The sequence below is a fragment of the Aquarana catesbeiana genome, linkage group LG04 (genome assembly GCF_042186555.1).
Source record: "Aquarana catesbeiana isolate 2022-GZ linkage group LG04, ASM4218655v1, whole genome shotgun sequence".
Taxonomy (NCBI): Eukaryota; Metazoa; Chordata; class Amphibia; order Anura; family Ranidae; genus Aquarana; species Aquarana catesbeiana.
In genome coordinates, this window is record NC_133327.1 from 639816786 (window position 1) to 639837442 (window position 20657).

General features: G+C 45.2%; 1 protein-coding gene across 2 annotated transcripts in view; it reads right to left on the minus strand.

The window, feature by feature from the left end:
• VASH2 (vasohibin 2) overlaps window positions 1-20657 on the minus strand; it is a 157135-nt gene that overhangs the window by 62381 nt on the left and 74097 nt on the right. For both annotated transcript variants that reach the window (XM_073628397.1, XM_073628398.1), the window contains exon 4: window positions 9421-9477. In XM_073628397.1, the coding sequence (XP_073484498.1) occupies window positions 9421-9477 (57 nt within the window). The remainder of the gene's footprint in view (window positions 1-9420; window positions 9478-20657) is intronic.

Genomic DNA, 20657 nt, shown 5'->3' on the forward strand with positions numbered 1-20657 from the left:
GATAGATAAGGAGGAAGACTTTCATATAATTGGAAGCAGAGCGGCTTATTGATTAGCATTGTGGCTTTGCAGAGACAGGCCCTGGATTTACCTTCTTCTAGGTTCACTGTCAGCCTAGGGCTCACTGTGAAGCTCGGTATTTGTATCTTTTTGCATCTAATTGAACCTAATAAATGTGCATCTGCATGACTATGGCAGAAAAAGTAATAAAGAAAGGGGTGCTGTGCTGTGCCAGGCCCCCCTTACCTCCCTTTGCAGCCTTAACCACAAAAGCAAAGATAGAATACCTTCAGAGAAACCTCCATGTAGATCCAGAGAAACGGACAGCTGAAGTTCTAAACAAATTATGACTTTTCCCGTAAAAGTTGAGCTTGGTTCTGCTCCTTTCAACATTCCAAACATCCTATTGGTCAATCAGATTAAAGATCCAAACAGGAGGTGCAAGGGGGTGAAACCAAACATCTTTATTATTAAAAGCCTAGATTTGTTTTGAACTTCAGATGCCTGTATCTCTAAATTAACCATTCTCAATCAAGGATCCTCCAGAGGTTGCAGGGGTTTCTTGGAGATGCCTGATCTTGCATCTGATGGTGCCTGCACAATTCTGTATCCAACACCACTTGGAAGATATTTTTAGCTGTCTGTAAGGGTGGCTGACCACCAAGGAAGGTATTGTTCCCAATGACCACAGGAGGTCGGCTACTCAGCACAGGCTCCACTCAGAAAATGCTTTGAATCTTCTCAATTAAGGCAAAGCATTCCCTAATTGAACGTGGTGGAGAGCATATTGTACCATCTCATCTCTCCACCTTTTGCACTCAGAGAACATTTACATTTATTGTGAAAACGCAAGGCATTCTCTGAATGGCGCCCGTACCGAGCGACCGGCCTCCTTAGCTCAGCACGGGATCTGGAAACAAGTGGAGATGACTGGAGTAGCGGGATTTACTTCAGTGATTTCCAGCTTCCAGGGGCATCGGCCAGGTATGGTTTACATATCGTTACATATGAGCTGGACCAATAAAACTATATATAAACTACCATACCTCAAATTCATCCTTAAAGCGGAGTTCCACCCAAAAATGGAACTTCCACTTTAAGAGACGGTGACCCCCTGACATGCCATGTTTGGCATGTCATTTTTTGGGGGGAGGGGGGCGGTAACCCACTTTAAGGGCATCCAGCTCCTACTTCCTCCTGGGGCTCCGTGGCGCCGAAAGGAAGTTTAACCTCTCCATCCTCCCTGCAATCCCAAAAGATTGCCCAGCCATTCACAGTACGGCTTGCGCATGCGCAGTGCGTGCCCGGCTGTGAAGCCACAGCTGGGCACCCACAGTAAGAATGCTGGCGCCAAGGAGAGAAGAGGGAGAAGAGCGGGGCTTCGTATGCCTGCATCGCTGGACCGTGGGACAGGTGAGTGTCTGATTATTAAAAGTCAGCAGCTACACTTTTTGTAAGCAGGGCTTGTTGTGTGTGCTGAAGTTAACCCTATTGTACCATACTAGGTCAAATTTATTACAGCAGTCTGGCGTTTGCATTACTTAATAAAACAGCCTCTCTCAACACAGAGGGAACCTTAAAATAACTCTCCAGTCTCAGGGAACCCCTGCTAAAAATTACTCTTCAGTAACTACAACTCATGATAAATTAGTGTGAGGGTCAGTGAGAAGAAGGCTCCTCACAGATAGCTAAAAAGACCAATGGTGTCACTGGGAACTTATCTGAGGCGCAGAAATTGCTCATTGCTCAAACCTAGCAACCTCTGGAGCAGGGGTCTCCAAACTTTAGACCCAAAGGCCAGTTTACTGTGCTTCAAACAATGGGGAGGGGACTGTGGCCATTGGGCATAAACAATGGCCCATCATGGGGGTCAGTGGGAGGGATAGTCCCACATCATGGGCATCAGTGGGAGGGATAGTCCCACATTATGGGTGCCAGTGGAAGGAATAGTGCCCCATCATTGGTGTCAGTGGGAGGAATAGTTCCACATCATTGGTGTCAGTGGGAGGAATAGTTCCACATCATTGGTGTCAGTGGGAGGAATAGTTCCACATCATTGGTGTCAGTGGGAGGAATAGTCCCACATCATTGGTGCCAGTGGGAGGTATAGTGCCCCGGCATTGGTGTCAGTCAGAGGAATAGTAATCCATTGTTGGTGTCAGTGCAGAAATGATTGCCCCGTTGTTGGTGTCAGTGGGAGGAACAGTGCCCCTAGGGCCAGACAAAGGCACGCAAAGGGCTTCATTTGGCCCCTGGGCCGCAGTTTGGAGACCACTGCTCTGGAGGAACCCTAGTTGAGAAACCCTGTAATAAAGATACATTGGATCTTACAAGATATTATTGCTGACTGCAGAAGGATTTCACTTAGAGGAGGTGTGGGAAGTGTTCCAATTACCTTCTAGTACAGACCTTAGGAAACATCTACAGGTTTCAACAAAGGCTGAACATTGCTTGCAGCTTCCACAATAAAATCGAAGCAACACAAACACATTTGCTCACATTTCAATGATTAAGCAAACATTTTAAATGCATATCTATCACCTGCCATTAAACGTCTATGTAAACAGGTCCTTAGCGTTCCCCCCTTAAATAACTATACTGTCCACCCTGGCACAGATGTCTAGACAGATTACCCCGACATGTGTCACACAACGCCTCCAAGAACCATGTACACATGGGAATTCCCACAAGAAGGGGCCCTTTGTGTCATACTGCTGTCAGCTGTCTCTTTGGCCCAATACATGAAGTCACAAGAAGGCTTTGCTGTATAAAATCATTTTTTAAATATTTGTGTGGCAGGATTGGATTAGGAATACATTAATTACCACCATTTTTGTTTATTTAAAGGCAATGTAAAGTAGCTTGAAGCCGTTTGTGTTCTGTATGTTCAGAACTAAAAGTAGCAATTTTAACAAAATATATTTCCATTTTTTTAAAGCAGATCTGAAAACTGAGCACCACAAACTGAAAACGCCATTTAGTTTATTTTCATTATTCAAAGCAAACGCACCCATCCAAGTCTCCATGCTTTATTTTGTTGGGAAACCACTTTGATAAACACCCCCCTAGCATTTCTAGCTGTGGTCATCTTCAGTAAGAGCAGATGACACATGTAGCATTTACTTCTGGGAATCCATCTGCCTTTAGCTCAGGCATGCAAGGCAGGAGGGTGTGCTTAGCTGAGAAAGCCCCTCCTCCCGATAAAAGAAGAAAAAAATGCCATGAAGACTCCTGGGATGTATGACATTTTAGCCTAGGCCAGAAACCAGGAGGAAACTGAAAGAAAAATTTTAAACAAGTAAATATACTTTTCTATCCATTTACTAATCCTAGAAGCATAACGGTTAAGAATAGCCAAAGTTTAGTTCCGCTTTAAGTTGCATAAGAAAGAATTATTTCATTGACTTCATGTGTCTAACATGGTCACCTTGTTCATTAAGGGCAGTGGTCTCCAAACTGTGACCCTATGCTTGTCCTTATCTGGCCCAAGTCACTATTCCTCCCACCAACAACGGGGCCACTTTCCCTTCCCGCCACACCAACGACGGGGCCACTTTCCCTCCCCGCCACACCAACGACGGGGCCACTTGCCCTCCCACCCACACCAACGGTGGGGCCACTTGAACACCAACGGCGGGGCCACTTGCCCTCCCACCCACACCAACGGCGGGGCCACTTGCCCTCCCACCCACACCAACGGCGGGGCCACTTGCCCTCCCACCCACAGCAACGGCGGGGCCACTTGCCCTCCCACCCACAGCAACGGCGGGGCCACTTGCCCTCCCACCCACAGCAACGGCTGGGCCACTTGCCCTCCCACCCACAGCAACGGCTGGGGCACTTGCCCTCCCACCCACACCAATGACGGGGCACTTGCCCTCCCACCGACACCAATGACGGGGCACTTGCCCTCCCACCGACACCAATGACGGGGCACTTGCCCTCCCACGGACACCAATGACGGGGCACTTGCCCTCCCACCGACACCAATGACGGGGCACTTGCCCTCCCACCGACACCAATGACGGGGCACTATTCATCCCACCGATACCAATGATGGGACACTATTCCTCCCACTGACACCAATGATGGGGCACTATTCCTCCCACTTACACCAATGATGGGGCACTATTCCTCCCACTGATACCAATGATGGTGCACTATTCCTCCCACTGATATCAATGATGGGGCACTATTCTTCCTACTGACACCAATGATGGGGTGCTATGCCTCCAATTAACACCAACTATTTCTCCCCCCCATTACCAAAGCTGGGACATTGTTTATTCCCACTGGGCACAGTCTGGCCCCCCCTAAAGTCTGAAGCACAGTAAACTGGCCCTTTGCTTAGAAAGTTTGGAGACCTCTGATTTAGGGAAAAGTGTCAGTGTCTCAGCAAAGGGTGGTCACCATACAAAGCCCCCCCCCCACCTTCCCGGCATCCCCTCATCCTCCTTTCATTCCTCCTGCTCACCTCACCACTGTCACTACCGGGACGGAAATCACCAAGAGGAGTGGTGACATCACTGTCCTGATCATGTGACCTTCACCCCTGTGCCCACTAGACCTGAGCCTGGTCACAGGAAGCAGGTCACACGCTACACTCTGACAATGTTCACAGATATGAATGTGCTATAATGCCTAAAACTAGTGCGGGTTGTCATTTCCTGCGTTGAGGCTCCTTTTCTAAGGCTGGCAATACATTGGCCATCCTGATGAACTGGACAAAATTGGCTATGCTGGTGGCCCCGTCAGCACTCTCCAGTCCTTCAATTGCAAAATTTTACATTTTCAGCCAAACAGCGGATGCATCCAATCCAAATCATCCAAATGCAGCCGCTGTTCAGGGAATTTTGACAGCCGTTAAATTAAATACAATAACCTCAGCAAGAGATTTGCCCATCTGCATTAAATCTAAAAGTGTATGGCCAATTTAACTCACACACATTGGTGAGAACAGGCCCTTAAGAGATATGGGCCCTGTGCAAGATATTAGCCTGAGCAAACAGCCGTTTTGCTGCCATGGAGAATAACTCAACACACCAAGTAAATAACCCCAGTATGTCTATAGCATGTGAGGAAGTTTGCAAGAAACTTCCTCTATTTTAGAAATGTTTTTCTTTTGTGGTCTCTGATTTTTTCCTCATTTACACGACTTTCGCAGACTTGCAGATTTGTTACCTAGCACCCAACAATATCAAGTCATGTGATGACAGCAAATAAAAAGTACCTTATCCCACTCAACTTATTCACCTCCCTAAATAATTTTTACATTTTTTTCAACGCTTTATCTTAATAATTTGATAAGCTTTAATTTAGTACACAATTTTTAAACAAAAATACCAGGCGGGCCCATGCTTTTTTTTTTTATTAGAAGCTGGCAAAGAAAATATTTTTACAAAAAAAGCACTTTTACTTTCAAAATGTAACGGACTGTAATAAAAACGTTTAAATTTTTATCATTTGTTTATTTATTTATTTTTTTTTACTTGTATTGCACTGTGACAGCTGCAGCATACCGGCTTCAGCTGTCAGTGTGCTATTCTCTCTGATCAAGGCTCCTCAGCCCTGGGGTCACATTAGTTGACTGATGGAGAGAAGCTGAGGGGGAAGAGAAACACTGGAATACTAGTCAGTACCAGTGTGCAAAAGTGTATTTGCTTTGGAAGAATAAATCTCCCCTAAGGTTGGGTGTCCTACATGTGGATGTTGTTGCATTATGTAAAACTGTTAGAATAGTTTTTACATTTTAAAGGGTGCCTTGGCTGAAAAAAGGTTGAGAAACACTGGTATAGACCAATGAAGTCTATGTTAGCATGTTTTTAGAATTAAGACCACCCATAGATGCATACTCCTAGGTCTATATTGTGATGTACATTAATGTTCACCAAGCACCATGCTGTGGAACATTAATCTACAGACTGCATTTAAAAACAGGTTAAAAAGCAACCCAGTCTATAATTTAGACCGGGATTGGAGTGCGGTAGACCAGTAGAAGTCAGTGTTTGTTAGCACGGTTTTAGAATTAAGACCAACCACAGATGCATACTCCTAGTTCTACATTATGATGTACATTAATGTTCACCAAGCACCGTGCTGTGGAGCATTAATCTACAGTAGAGCTGGGTGATTTTCTCCAAAAAAAAAAAATCTGCAATTTAAAAAAAAAAAAAAAAAAAAAAAAAAAACTTGATTCACGATTAAAATCGAGGTTTTTTTTGTTTTTTGATGGACACCGCCCCAGTCCTGAGGAGCTGCGGGCAGGAGTTTTTAGACGAGGCCGCGGCTTCGGCCTAGTCTGCGGCGTCCGACCTCGCGGACTAGGCTGAAGCCGCGGCCTCACCTAAAAAAGCTCCTCAGGACCAGTGCGGTGTCACGCTGGTCCTGGGGAGCTGCAGGCAGGAGTTTTTAGGCGAGGCCGCAGCTTCGGCCTAACCCGCGGTGTCCAGCCTCGCAGACTAGGCCGAAGCCGCGGCCTTGCCTAAAAACTCCTGCCCGCAGCTCCTCAGGACCGGCGCGGTGTCAGCGCCGGTCCTGGTGAAAAAAAAAGAAATCTAAAAAATTTGAATCGCTTTGACCTCTCAACTCAATTCAAGATTCAAATCGATTTTTTTCCCCAGGCCTAATCTACAGACTGCATTAGAAAACAGGTTAAAAACCAACCCCAGTCTAAAATTTAGGCTGAGGGTGAACTGCAGTAGACCAGTGGAAGTCAGTGTTAGCACGTATTTAGAATAAGGACCATAGATGGGTACTCCTAGCTCTACATTAATGTACATTAATGATCCCCCAATAGCATCATGCTGTGGAACATTCATCTATGGACGGTGTTAGAAAAACCAGTTAAAGTAGAACTATAGGCAAAACCTTCTTTCCCCATTTTGGATAGAGTAAGGCCCCTTTCACACTGGGGCGGTTTGCAGGCGTTATTGCGCTAAAAATACCGCCTGCAAACCGCCCCTAAACAGCCTCCGCTGTTTGTTCAGTGTGAAAGCCCGAGGGCTTTCACACTGAAGCGGTGCGCTGGTAGGACGGTAAAAAAAGTCCTGCGAGCCGCATCTTTGGAGCGGTGAAGGAGCGGTGTGTTCACCGCTCCTGCCCATTGAAATCAATGGGACAGCGCGGCTATACCGCGGCAATACCGCAGCTATAGCCGCGCTGTACGAGCGGTTTTAACCCTTTTTCGGCCGACAGCGGGGGTTAAAACCGCACCGCTAGCGGCCGAATACAGCCGCAAAAACGACGGTAAAACAGCGCTAAAAATAGCGCTGTTTTACCGCCGACGTCCCCACCGCCCCAGTGTGAAAGGGGCCTTAGGGAGAGCCATAACTTCTGTCTGTTTATTTTTTGTCATATGTGTCCCTTTGGGGAGATTTCCCTTCACTTCCTGTCCCATACCCAAAACAAGATGTGAGGAAATCCCTGCAAATAAGGGAAATCCTTGGAGACCCCCAGGTCACCAGAACTGGTGTCCCCATTGGTAGATTTCCCCTCTATTACTTTTCTGGGGACAACGCAAAATGTGGGATTTTCTTTCTCTTTCAATGATAATAGTAAACAGGGTGAAAAGAGGGTGAATCCCCCTAACGAGGGTCACAAACCGCAGTAAAAACCGACAGGGGTTCTAATTCCTCTCCACTCCTTTCAAAACTAAAAAAAAAAAGTTTTGCGTTTAGTTCTATATTAAAAAACCAACCTTGGCCTAAAATTTAGGCCAGGGTTGGGCTGAAGAAGAAAAATAATTTTTAAAAAATGCCAGGAAAAATCTTTTTTTTTTTTTTTGTGATAGAGGGAGGAAGTATTAAAACTTCTGTCAAAATTTTTTTTTTTAATAACTTTTAGATATTAGTGAAGAAGAGGCCAAAAATGTCCTTTCACAGTGCAATACAGTGCAATACATCCCATGAGGTGTTACATGAAACAAACATGGCAGCAAACTGAAATTGACAAATCAAGTGTACAAGTAACCTTGTGTTCCAGGATTCCGGACACTACTCCAAGGCCACTAGCCATTCTTAAAGTTTTTTATGGCTGCCTGTGTTCTCCTTTGGGATATTTCTCCCCAGCTCATGTTGGTGACACCAGAACAAGCAATGAGGGGAATGGTGTGTTACCGCCACAGGAAAACAAAGAGCAATGAAATCCTTACACATTTTCTAACTTTTCCCTGGCCTGCCCAATAAACAGTATTTGCTTTTCACTTTGTCTCTGATCGCATTGGAAAAGTTTGCCATCAATTCCTGCCCATGTTATAATCAATTCCTGCCCATGTTATAATCAATTCCTGCCCATGTTATAATCAATTCCTGGCCATGTTATAATCAATTCCTGCCCATGTTATAATCAATTCCTGCCCATGTTATAAACAATTCCTGCCCATGTTATAAACAATTCCTGCCCATGTTATAAACAATTCCTGCCCATGTTATAAACAATTCCTGCCCATGTTATAATCAATTCCTGCCCATGTTATAATCAATTCCTGCCCATGTTATAACCCTGTCCCAGGGACAGGAAGTGAAGAGATATCTCCCTAATAGGAGCAATAAAAACCCAACAATGTTCCAGCATTCTGACATAGGACAGTGACAGGGACAAATACAAGGTTGGGAATGTACACAATGGAGTTCATGCTGAGGACTCTCTCACCTAAAAAGATTTCTGCAATTTTATTATCAAGAGGCAGGAATCTTGAATTGTCAAGCATTTCAATTTTTTTAGGGACAGCAGAAGCAAGGGAAAAGGTGTATATTTGTAATTGCAGATTTGTTTAATTGGACACGATACACTAAAAGAAAAAAAAACAGCTAAAGGTGTATCACCACGTGTAGTCCAGTGCGTTTTTTTTTTCCTGCATCAAAAACGCATGGAAAGTAGGTTATATGGTTTCCAATGGCCTAGTTCACACCAGTGCTTGCAGTTCCAGTGCGTTCCAAAAAAAAAAAAAAAGTAGAACATGCTGCATTTTTCCTGCTCGAGACTGTACTGGAACGCTGTAAAACGGATCAAAAATGCACCGGAACGCACCTAAATGCACCAAAAACCCACTGAAACGCACGTCCTTATTTAAAAGGTCCTTATTTATTGTCCTTATTTGAAGAAAACAAAGAGGGGGGAAAAAAGCACTGGACTGCATCAAAAATGCACCAAAAATGCACTGGAACGCGTCAAAAACGTGCATGCAGAAAAGCATCTGGACTGCGTTTCTATGGTGTAAACTGGCCCTTAGACCTACTTGGTCTTTCCCTAGAAATTCTATATAGAAACAGCAAATAGGAGTGACACAGTTACATTTATAACAGTTCATCACATTTGTAATGTCAGCTTCATTACAGCAGTACATGATAGCCAGCAATGCACTCCGGGATCACACTAAGCCGATTTACATAGTAATTGCAAAGATGTAATAATTATTCATACCCACTTAGCGGTCTGGTCTTCCTAATTTCAAATAACTGAGTTCCAGTGTGGTTATATCTGTGTTTCTGACATTAAGGAGAAATAACCAGAATGCAGTTCATCAAACACCAAGGCAGCCAATGGGGAATACTATTACAAATCCAAAATTAATATTTATATACACACACTCGCATAATATATATTTTATATATATATATATATATATATATATATATATACACACACACACACACACACACATATACACACGAAATACAATGGGTTATTCCACATTTACAAGAGATCTATCATCCAAGCAATACCCTTCCCCCCCCAGCCACACTTGACTCCCTAAAAGTGGTTGTAAACGTCAGACATGAAATATGAAGAAAACATATCCTTTCTATAGCGTGTACCTGTCTCAAGTAAGAGCACTAAGTGTCATTTCTGTCTGCTGCTTCATTCCTCTGCTATCAGCATTAATCGCTTCTGACACGTTTTCCTGACACCAAAAGAAAAAATGGTGACAGGGGAGGGATCTCCAGCTGATTGAGAGACTAGGCTCTGCTCCTGTGTGCTGTATGAAAGGGAAGGGGGTGGGTGGGATCTCTTCCCTCCAATCAGCTGTCAGACCTCTCTTCACTGAGCTCTGCAGTGTGTGATTTCAGTACTCTGCCCCCTTTTTTCTGACAGCTCAGACAATTTTTTTAAATTCTGAACTTTGAACAGATGTAGAGAACAGAAGACCGCAGGTAAACAGGTACAACTTATGTAGGAGGATTTGTTTCACTCCTGTGTATCACCTGAGGCCCCCCAAATGACTCCTATCACAACATATTTAAATAATTAATATATACATATTTTTAAATACAAGTATGGCTTTTATTAGGTAAAATGGTTCTGTTAAGAAATATCCTGTAATGTTTTAATTGTACCTATAAATGTGTAAAAATAAAAAAAGTTTTGTTTTTTTTTTTTACATTTTTTGCTATATTTTAATTGAATTACTATATTTCATAATGAAATTACATCTGACAGCTACCCAATTACTGAATTGTCACTGAAGGTGACAGTGTTCATCTGCAGGCTGAAGACTTTCATTTTAACCAATGAATTCTCCAGCCTGCATATGATAACTATTACTACTAGGAAGCTATTCGGATTGGTTCTTGATTGTCAATAGGGACCCCAGTTGTCAATGACAGCCAGGATTGAGAGCCAGCAACTGTGCAAATTCGGGGCTGCTGGCTCTTAAAAGGAAGGGAGTTTTATTAATGTGTCCCCAAGCACCTGACATTGTGCTGGGCAGTGTTAATAAACAGATTGTGGGTAGGAAGAAATTTGGAGCCTAGCTCCATGTTTACATTCACATTAAACAGTTTGTTTGGGGCAAATTGGCCCAAACTAACTACATTCTTTACCAATTGCGGTTTAGAGATTATAGATATGTTACAAGAGATGGTCAGAGACTGCAGACATGCTACAGGAGACTGTGAACATGAAACCTATAACACCTTTCACTGCAAAACAAACAGCGTGAAAGTGAAATGGGACTCTAATATGAGGAAACATAAATGTATGAAACCATAACACTTTTTGTATTAATAAAAATAAAAGGTTAGAGTCCATTTCATATCCATAAAATAGGGTTATCTACATTACAATAAAAATCTGACATAGAAATTTTCACTATATGCAAATGTCCATTAGTGGCATAAGGAATCGACGCGTTTCGTGATTAGCTTGCTTCTATAGGATCCACGCATATCGCACATACATCAGAAAGGCCATTCTCATATCCAAACGACTAAGAATTGGTATATACTGCCATCAAAATCAGCAAGAGAACAAGCAGATAGAGGAGACCCTAAAGTGATTCTAAAAGCTTTCTTTAAAGGGGTTGTAAAGATGTTTTTTTTTTTTTTTTAAAATAACAAACATGTTATACTTACCTTCACTGTGCAGCTCGTTCTGCACAGAGTGGCCCCGAACCTGGTCTTCTGGGGTCCCTCGGCGGCTGTTTCAGCTCCTCCCCGCAAGCATTTACCACCTTCATGCGAGCTCCCTCGCACGGTGGTGAGTGCTTGCGGGCGCGCTCCCGTGATACAGCCGGCGGCTATAGCCGCTCGCTGTATCACTCGGCCCCGCCCCCCGGCGCGCCGCGTCATCGGATGTGATTGACAGCAGCGCGAGCCAATGGCTGCGCTGCTTTCAATCCATCCACTGCAGCCAATCAGCGACCAGGCTGAGCTGCAATGAAGCTGACGAGGACGAGGAGCGAAGATTCGAGGCGTCAGGTAAGTAAAACGGGGGGGGCTGGGGCGGCGGTACTGTCAAAAGTTTTTTCACCTTAATGCATAGAATGCATTAAGGTGAAAAAATTTTTACCTTTACAACCCCTTTAAGAAAAAAAATAACAAACATTGTTATACTTACCAGATCTGTGCAGTGGTTTTGCAGAGGGCAAAAATCCTCTTCTCGGATCCCTCACTAGAACTCCTGGCTCCTCCCTCCTGCCAAGTGGTCTCAAAGCAAGCAGCTTGCAATGGGGGCACAAGAGCCAAAGCCCTGCATGTCCATTCACACACATAGCCGTGGCCCCTCTCTCTCCTCATTGGCTGGGATTGAGGACAAAGGCGCCCGCTGCTGTCTCAGCCAATGAGAAGGGAGAGTCCCCGGAGATCCAAGCACACGCCGTGCACATCGCTGGATCGAGATGGGGCTCAGGTAAGTATTAGGGGGGCTTCTGCACACAGAAGGTTTTTTACCTTCATGCATTGCTAAAGAAGAAGAGCAGCTGAACCACAAAACACCTAAAGTCTTTGCTATAGGAACCCACAGCAGCTAGATCACGGGACAATATAAGCCGGTATTCGGTCATTTGTTTTCTGCTACAGTGGAAGATCTGATCTTGTGGGTTAGTCTCTCTCAAAGTGGATGTAATTTGAGCTGGGCACATACCTGCAGTGTTTTGTCATCTCTCTTCAAAGCCCTAAGTCCTGTGGATGTCTCCTGCTCCGTTCTTCTGTTATCAGCCTGATAACACCTGACAAGTTCTGTCGCATATGATAAAAGCAGCCCAAGTTTTGTGTTGGGGAGACTGCTTTAGATTAGCAGAGCCCTGAACCATTCAAGGGACAGAGCTGAAAGTCTCTACCTATGAGAGAGAGGGTGTGTGCCTTTCCTCCAATCAGCTGTCTTGGATGTATGCCCAGGCTTCACTGCAGTGTTGAACAGGACCAGAAAATCTCCTAAGGGGATGTGCACTTTCTAAAGAATATATAAAGCTGAAGACAGCAGATATACATGTAAAACTTATGTAGGGAGATTTGTTCCATCTCTGTATCATCTGAGGCTGTTAACTTTACTGGGTATAGGAGAGGGTTTACATAAACTTTAAGGAGATGATTAAATATTGTCTAACTCCACATTGCCATGTGTGACCAGTATGTGTTCCTTGTTGTACTGCACTTAATATACTAATGGGGGAAACTGATGGGGGTGGGTGTTTGGTTAGGTGCAAGGGGCAACAATCTTCCTTTTCTTCAGCAGGAAATACATCCTGAAAGCCTAAGACCCCTTTCACACTGGGGCGCTTTTCAGGCGTTTTAGCGCTAAAAATATCGCCTGTAAATCGCCTCTCAAGCCACCCCAATGTGAAAGCTCGAGTGCTTTCACACTGGGGCGGGGCGCTTGCACGACAGGAAAAAAAGACCTGAAAGCAGCATCTTTGGGGTGGTGCGGGAGCGGTGTATACACCGCTCCCAAAACGCTTTGCCCATTGAAATGAATGCCGAAGCGCCTGCAAAGCGACAAGGGCGTTATTAATCCTTTTTTCGGCTGCTAGCAGGGGTTATAAGCGCCCCGCTACCGGACGAAAAGCGACACTATAGCAGCGGTAAAGCGCCACTAAAACTAGCAGCGCTTTACCGCTAACGCCCGCACCGCCCCAGTGTGAAAGGGGTCTTAATTATAATTTTATATCATTGAAAACTGAAGAAATAAGCCTAAAACACTAAAATCATCTGAACGACCTTAAAACACATGTACAAGCATAAAGCAATGGGGTTGTATTACAAATAAACTGTACTCTCTGCAAGTACAGTTGCTCCAAATCTTAGTAAATTATCAGAAGCTCTGCTGACTTCCAATATCCAATCATGTGCCAGCAAAAATGCTTATATATATTTTTTTCCTAGCACATGATTGGGTATTCTTTGCAAAGTGAATCTTTGCCTCATTTACTGAGCTCTGGATCAACAGCACTTGCAGAGTGCACAGTCTATTTGCCTTTAGTAACTCAACACCAATGTTTTTATAATGCATTATAAAGAAAACACATGACGCAGCGATATAAACAAGATTTCTTCCTGTATAATCAGACCCTCCCAGCCTGTGGGGACAATGTTATACAATGGAGACACTGACAACATACAATCTGTTGTGGCCAAACAAGAGCCACAAACACAAAGACTGCAGTTCAGGCGTGGACGTGGGAAAAGGCACCTCTCTATCATCGCCGCTTTACTGTGACAAGGTACAAAAGTTGGCTGACTATACTTTGTTTAACAGGTGTGGAGAAACACTTCAGAAATGCAAAACTGAATACAAACGCAAAGAAAAAAACAAAAAAACAAAAAAAACAAAGAAAAGAAACGGGGGATATGAGGGAAAAAAATAAAGAATTTTTTTTTTTTTCCATAAAGAAGTTTTATCGATACTTCACAAGTTATATGTAGGCAGACACATACATATCCTTGAGGGCAGGGACAGATGTGAATGCAATATATATATATATATATATATATATATATATATATATATATATATATATATATATATATATATATATATATATATATATATGTATATGTATATATGTAGAGCGCTGCATAAATTAATGGCACTATAGAAGAATAAAAATAAAAACAAACAAAAAAAAATATCAGCAGGACAGCAGGACCATAAAAATACAAATCTAAACTGGGGACAAGACAACACGGTTAAAACCAAGCTCCAGGGAGTCTGCACAGCGGACACACAGACCTCCAAGTAGGGCAATCAAACTAAAAAAAAAAAAAATTGAACCTGGGGGATTCGGATGGGTAACCAACCAAAGCTAACTTTTTCTGCATAGGGCATATTCCCTCATAGGGGGTCATTTATGATACGAACCTGCATCTCAAGAAGAGGATATGGGGTAAATAATACTGGTATGCCCTAAGTAGAGGAGAGGGGAGGTGAAGGAAAGGAGAGGAGAGAGAAGGAAGAAAAGGGGAGGAGAAGAGAGAAGGGAGAGAGGAGAGGAGAAGGGAGAGAGGAGAGAAGGAAGAGAGGAGAGGAGAAGAGAGAAGGAAGAGAGGAGAGGTGAGGAGAAGAGAGAAGGAAGAGAGGAGAAGGAAGAGAGGAGAGAAGAGGAGAAGGAAGAGAGAAGGAAGAGAAGGAAGAGAGAAGAGGAGAAGGAAGAGAAGGAAGAGAGAAGAGGAGAAGGAAGAGAGGAGAGAAGAGGAGAAGGAAGAGAGGAGAGAAGAGGAGAAGGAAGAGAGGAGAGAAGAGGAGAAGGAAGAGAGGAGAGAAGAGGAGAAGGAAGAGAGGAGAGAAGAGGATGAGAAGGAAGAGAGGAGAGAAGAGGATGAGAAGGAAGAGAGGAGAGAAGAGGAGAAGGAAGAGAGGAGAGAAGAGGAGAAGGAAGAGAGGAGAGAAGAGAAGAGAAGAGAAGAGAAGAGAAGAGAAGAGAAGAGAAGAGAAGAGAAGAAGGAAGAGAAGAGAAGAAGGAAGAGAAGGAGAGGAGAGAAGGAGGAGAGGAGAGGAGAGAAGGAGGAGGAGGAGAGGAGAGAAGGAGAAGAGGAGAGAAGGAGAAGAGGAGAGGAGAGAAGAGAAAAAGAAAAGTGGGGTAAAATTCCTGTGAATGAGCCATCCTTTCATATGCAACAAACCCAGTGAGAGATGAGCACAAATTATTCATGTGTAAAGGCAGATCCATACTTATTTAGCAGGTTCCAGTTACACCGTTTCAGAGGCAGACCTTCACTACCGTGTCATGAAGAGCCCTCCAAAAGCCTTGGATCACTGGCCATGTCCACCAGCTGTGGAGTACAGTGATCTCTTCCTGGTTGTATCTCCAGCAACAGTAGGAAACTGATGGATATATTTCTTGTAACAAGGTAGACGTCCTACACCAGCGGGACTTGAATTTATATCCATTTTCTTGTATAGAAACATATAAGGATCCCTTGTGAATTGATGTGTTGATAGCCTCCCAGTCATCGCCTGACAGGTCTAGTCCCAGATCTCTTTCCCATGCTGTACAAGCCTTTCCTGATTTTGTTGAGTAATCTCCAAACTGATTAAGGTAAATTGAGGATATAAAGTGCCTCTGAGGCCTTGCCTTTGTGCATTGATATCCAAAGGAGGTACGAAAAAGAGCAAAGAAAGATCTATTACTGAGAACATACAAAAAATGTAGAATTTGAACATATGGCCAGAACGGAAATGAAGCAGTTTTTTGAAACAGTGGAAAGTGCCTCCAGATGCAAAAATCACCCTTTTTGAAAGAATGGCTTTGCAATCACATACAAGTGCAGCCATTCCATGACCAGAAAAGCATTCAACATGCCAGGTGGGTAAGCTGGATTGAGCTTAACCGAAGTAAGAGGACTGAGCATGGACAACAAGGGTGAGGCTTTACAGGTCTTATAGAAGCTGTGTAAGGTAGAGCCTATTGTCGGGTGATCCAACAAACTCCTGGCGATATACGACCTCAGGATCCAGGGAAGAGATTCCAGGTCCAATGTCAAGAAAAATTTCTCTAGGCCTACCCAATCTTTGGTTGTTGTGAATCATCCAGTCCAACACCCTAGCCAGAAATTACTTCCTTATCCTCATCAATCACATAGCCTTGCGGGACTAAAAAAACACCACATATAATGGGGCACTGCCCATCAACCCAAAGGAACATTCATGGAGACCCTAGAGAAAATATATGAAACAAACCAAAAGTTTCACGCTAAGCCCAGATTCACAGGTAAAGTAGAGCTAAACCCATCAATTTAACTGTTTCCTGAAACCGATACATCCAAGGCATGTTGTAAATGACTGTCAGAGGGTTCAATTCACTAACAAATATTGCATGCATTTATGCGTTACAATACCAAATGCGGTATTTATTTTAGAAGGAGGCCATTCAATAAAAAACTTGAATTACGTTTTTTTTTTTTTTTTACTTTAATTAATACATTTTTTAACATCAGATTTTATCACAGACCTCTGGCTACAGCGGAAAGTGAAACATTTAGCAGCGGTATTACAGCTCCTGCTCGGGGATACTGGTTGTCAGGGAGCCGGCATCAACCAGCGTCTTCAGTGACCCACCACTGCTCAGCTCATTCAGCTGTCAGCCAGGGATTCCCAACTGACAGATACTTGCAAATAAAGGAGCACAAACCATGTAAATTAAGATAAATAAATAAAAAAAACAATATGGGGTTTCCCACATGACCTTTAAGTGATACTAAAGGTTCGCATTTTTTTTTTAAATAACAAACATGTCATACTTACCTGTTCTGTGTAGTGGTTTTGCACAGAGCAGCCCCGATCCTCCTCTTCTCAGGTCCCCCATCAGCACTCCTGGCCCCTCCCCCTTCTGAGTGCCCCCATAGCAAGCTGCTTCCTCCGGGGGGCACTTGGGTGTGCTCGCTCCCAACTTGCCTCTGTGTGTCTATAACACACAGAGTGCTGCTTGGCCCCGCCCCCTCATCAGTGACTGTGATTGAAAGCAGCAGGAGCCAACGGCTCCCACTGCTCTGTCTCAGTCAATGAGGAAGAAGAGATCCGGAAGAGACACTGCTCTCGTGTACATCGCTGGATCGAGATTGGGCTCAGGCAAATATAAGGGGGAGCTGAGGGGGGAGCTGTACACTGAAGTTTTTTTACCTTCATGTATAGAATGCATGAAGGTAAAAAAACCTTTAGCCTTTAGAAGCACTTTAACATGGGGGGGGGCATCATGCTAATGAGGATAGGGGCCTCTTCCCCATTACCCTGGTCCAGTGGTTGTGGGTGTTTGCGGGTGGGTAGCTCAACAGAATCTGGAAGCACCCTTTAACAAAAAGGGTGCCCCCAGATACCATCCTCCTGCCCCCCGCTCCCTCCCAAAGTGAATGAGTATGGGGGTACATAGTATCCCTACTCATTTACCCCACAAAAAAGGAAAACACACCCAAGTATTTGACTAGTCCTTTAAAAATGAAAAAAACTGCCATGGTATACATCAGTGATGGCAAACCTTGGCACCCCAAATGTTTTGAAATTACATTTCCCATGATTCAAGCACTCTGCAGTGTAGTTGAGCATCATCGGGAACGTAGTTCCAAAACATCTGGTGTGACAAAGTTCCCCATCACTGGTATACATCCATCCTCAACCATGTTGTTAAGCAATGTGGGTCCACAGTAATGAACGACGTCCGCCGAAACCCTGCTGCTTCCCGCGTGCCGAATTACATCTTCAGGTCCCTGTCGCTAAACTAAACAAAGAGGCAGAGTCCCTTGGGTGACAGTATTGACCTAAACAGAGCCATCTTTGTTTAGGCTCCATTCAGGGTCACCATCTACTTCCTGGCCTGAGATGTCAGCTCAGAGATGACATCATGAACGTTACAATGTTGCAGCCCCATCATTGGGGAGACTAAGAAAAAGCCTCCTTCTGCCTGCAGCACACTGATATAATCTCCAAAGAGGAGAGGGGTGGTGTGGTTGACCGATGGGCTGGACCTACATCCCAAAAAGACAGTAGGGTGGGGGGCGTGGCCAAGCGATGGCAGAGTGAGGACGCACACCTCGGAGCTCTGTGCGGGGAAGCCCTGAGAACGGACAGTAATCCTGCCCTGAGAGAGCCTGAATTCATGCCAGGGGACCGCAAACACCCGCTGGACTCAGGGGTGCAGAAGGGACCCGAAATAACTCACTATTTCCTTAGGCAACACGCTGCCTCCTCCCCGGCCACCTCGGCCAAGATGGCGCCGCCTCGAGTACCTCCGCCGAACGCTGCCGCCACAGCTAAGAAAAGCACTCAGCCGGGAACGAATGCAGGAGGAGACCGCTCGGCCCAAGATGACAGGTCAGCATCTCCTATTTTATCCCCCGTGATCCCCATCACTGACACTCAACTTAGCTCCAGCCACACAAGGGAGACGGGGGGTAACATGGAGGAATCCCTCAGAGACATAGTGTCTGGCTTACCCTCCAGACAAGATCTACAGGAAATGGCTGCATCCATTGTTAATGCACTCTCAAGGGAATTACATGACCTGCGCCAGCAGGTGAATACAGTAGATGAAAGGGTCACGGTACTGGAAACCTCTGCATCCACATCGGACGCCCGGATTACCGCCATGGAACAGGAACAACGTAGCTTCCGCCGCCATCTTGTGGACATACAATTAAAGTTGGACGACGGCGAAAACAGAAGCAGACGCAATAACCTACGCCTCCGCGGCATTCCTGAAGCCACTATGGGAACAGATCTCCGTGCAACGGTGGCGGCTATCCTGAACCAAGTTCTTGGAAAACCACCAGCGGCAGAACTAGAGCTGGACAGGGTTCACCGTATCCCGGGCCCCAGGATTCCACCCGCAACATCTCAAGATCCTGATGCCACGGACCTCCCTCGGGATGTTTTATGCCGGGTAAATTTTTTCACCATAAAGGAAGAAATCATGCGGATGGCCTGGGAGCGCGGCCCCATAGACTTTGATGGCGCAATGATCCGGATCTACCCGGATGTCTCCAGGCAAACGAGAGCAATGCGAGGTCTCATGAGACCACTGCTGGAGGTTGTCCGGGCAGCAGAGGCGACGTACCGCTGGGGTCATCCCTTCCACCTTATTGTACGGAAACAGGGGGCAGAATTTTATCTACGCTCCCCAGACCAACTTCCAGATCTATTCTGCTTCCTAGCCAAACCCCCTGTGAGTATCCCCAACTGGTTTGAATACCTGCTGTCACCGGAGGCCTTGGGCCCACCTCTGCCCAGGCCTCAACGCTCCCGTAGGCCGCGCTCACGAGCCACCAGCCGAGAGACTGCTAGACCTCACCCGAGGTCCGCCGAAGCGTGACACCATACTTTCTCCAAGGACCTGGAATGACCAGACGACCGCCTTTGCTACAAAACCCCACTGGGCCTTCGAAGATTTTGGACCTACCTCCCAGGGGTCCCACTAAAACTGGGTTGCAGGATGCCTCTCTTGGGCTTGCTTGAACTGCCCGACTCTGTGCAATCCCCGGGAAATACGACTCCTGGCCATACTTGCATCTCCCGCTTTGGACCTATGGGACATCAGCCATCACCCACAAGCCTTACCATTGAAGGACTGAACTGCCATGGTCGTGTGCTAAACCTTGTCTGGTATGACACCCCCTTTACAGGGGTTTTCCATCGGAGGCGGATGGGGGGATTGTTGCAAATGGAGAGATCAACGACTGGGACATCAGCTTTGACACCTAAAGATGGCTCTCCAGAACTCTGACACCACCGGGAGAACTGGACCTCCATTCCCAGATAAGTGTCCTGAGGATCTGATCTATATGTTTGTCCCCCCTCCATCTGCCCCCTTATGTTTCAGTTATGTTTCCCCCCCCTTACATTTACTGGCACAGTAGCCATACGGGACACCCCTGGGGCCCCTTGCCCTCCCCAACCTCACTATGAAGGATGAGCAGATGGTCATGCAATGGGAAGGGTAGGGAGACACTGGGCCTTAATGGATAACACTCCCGGGATCATGTCAATAGTTGGCGATATACTTTCTTTATTATTTGTTATGTTTTGGTGTTTAATTTCTTACAGCCTTTACTACATTATTATTGTATTATTATATTGGGTTCTATCTACGCTTTTGGTGGCGACCTCTTCCTGCGTGGTCCCCCTGGTCACCCCCGGATGGGGGGACACGGGACCCTTGATACTGAGGAGGCGAGCCTTGCCATGTGGCGTCGGAGCGGTCCCCGCTGGTAATGTCTATTGCCTGTGTTGGCAGAGGGGATCGGTCTGACATACATGAGTTTCTTATGGGGTCACCTACACCTAACAGAAGGTGTCTACCAGCTACGATGCAGATTCCAATTACTAATGGGTATTGTTGTTTGATATGGTTCTCATGTTTAGACATTATATAATTCTCAGTGGCACTACTCCCCACACATCTCCATAAATTTTGACTAATTTGAAATACTGCCTAAACTCTACTCATTCGTAGAGTA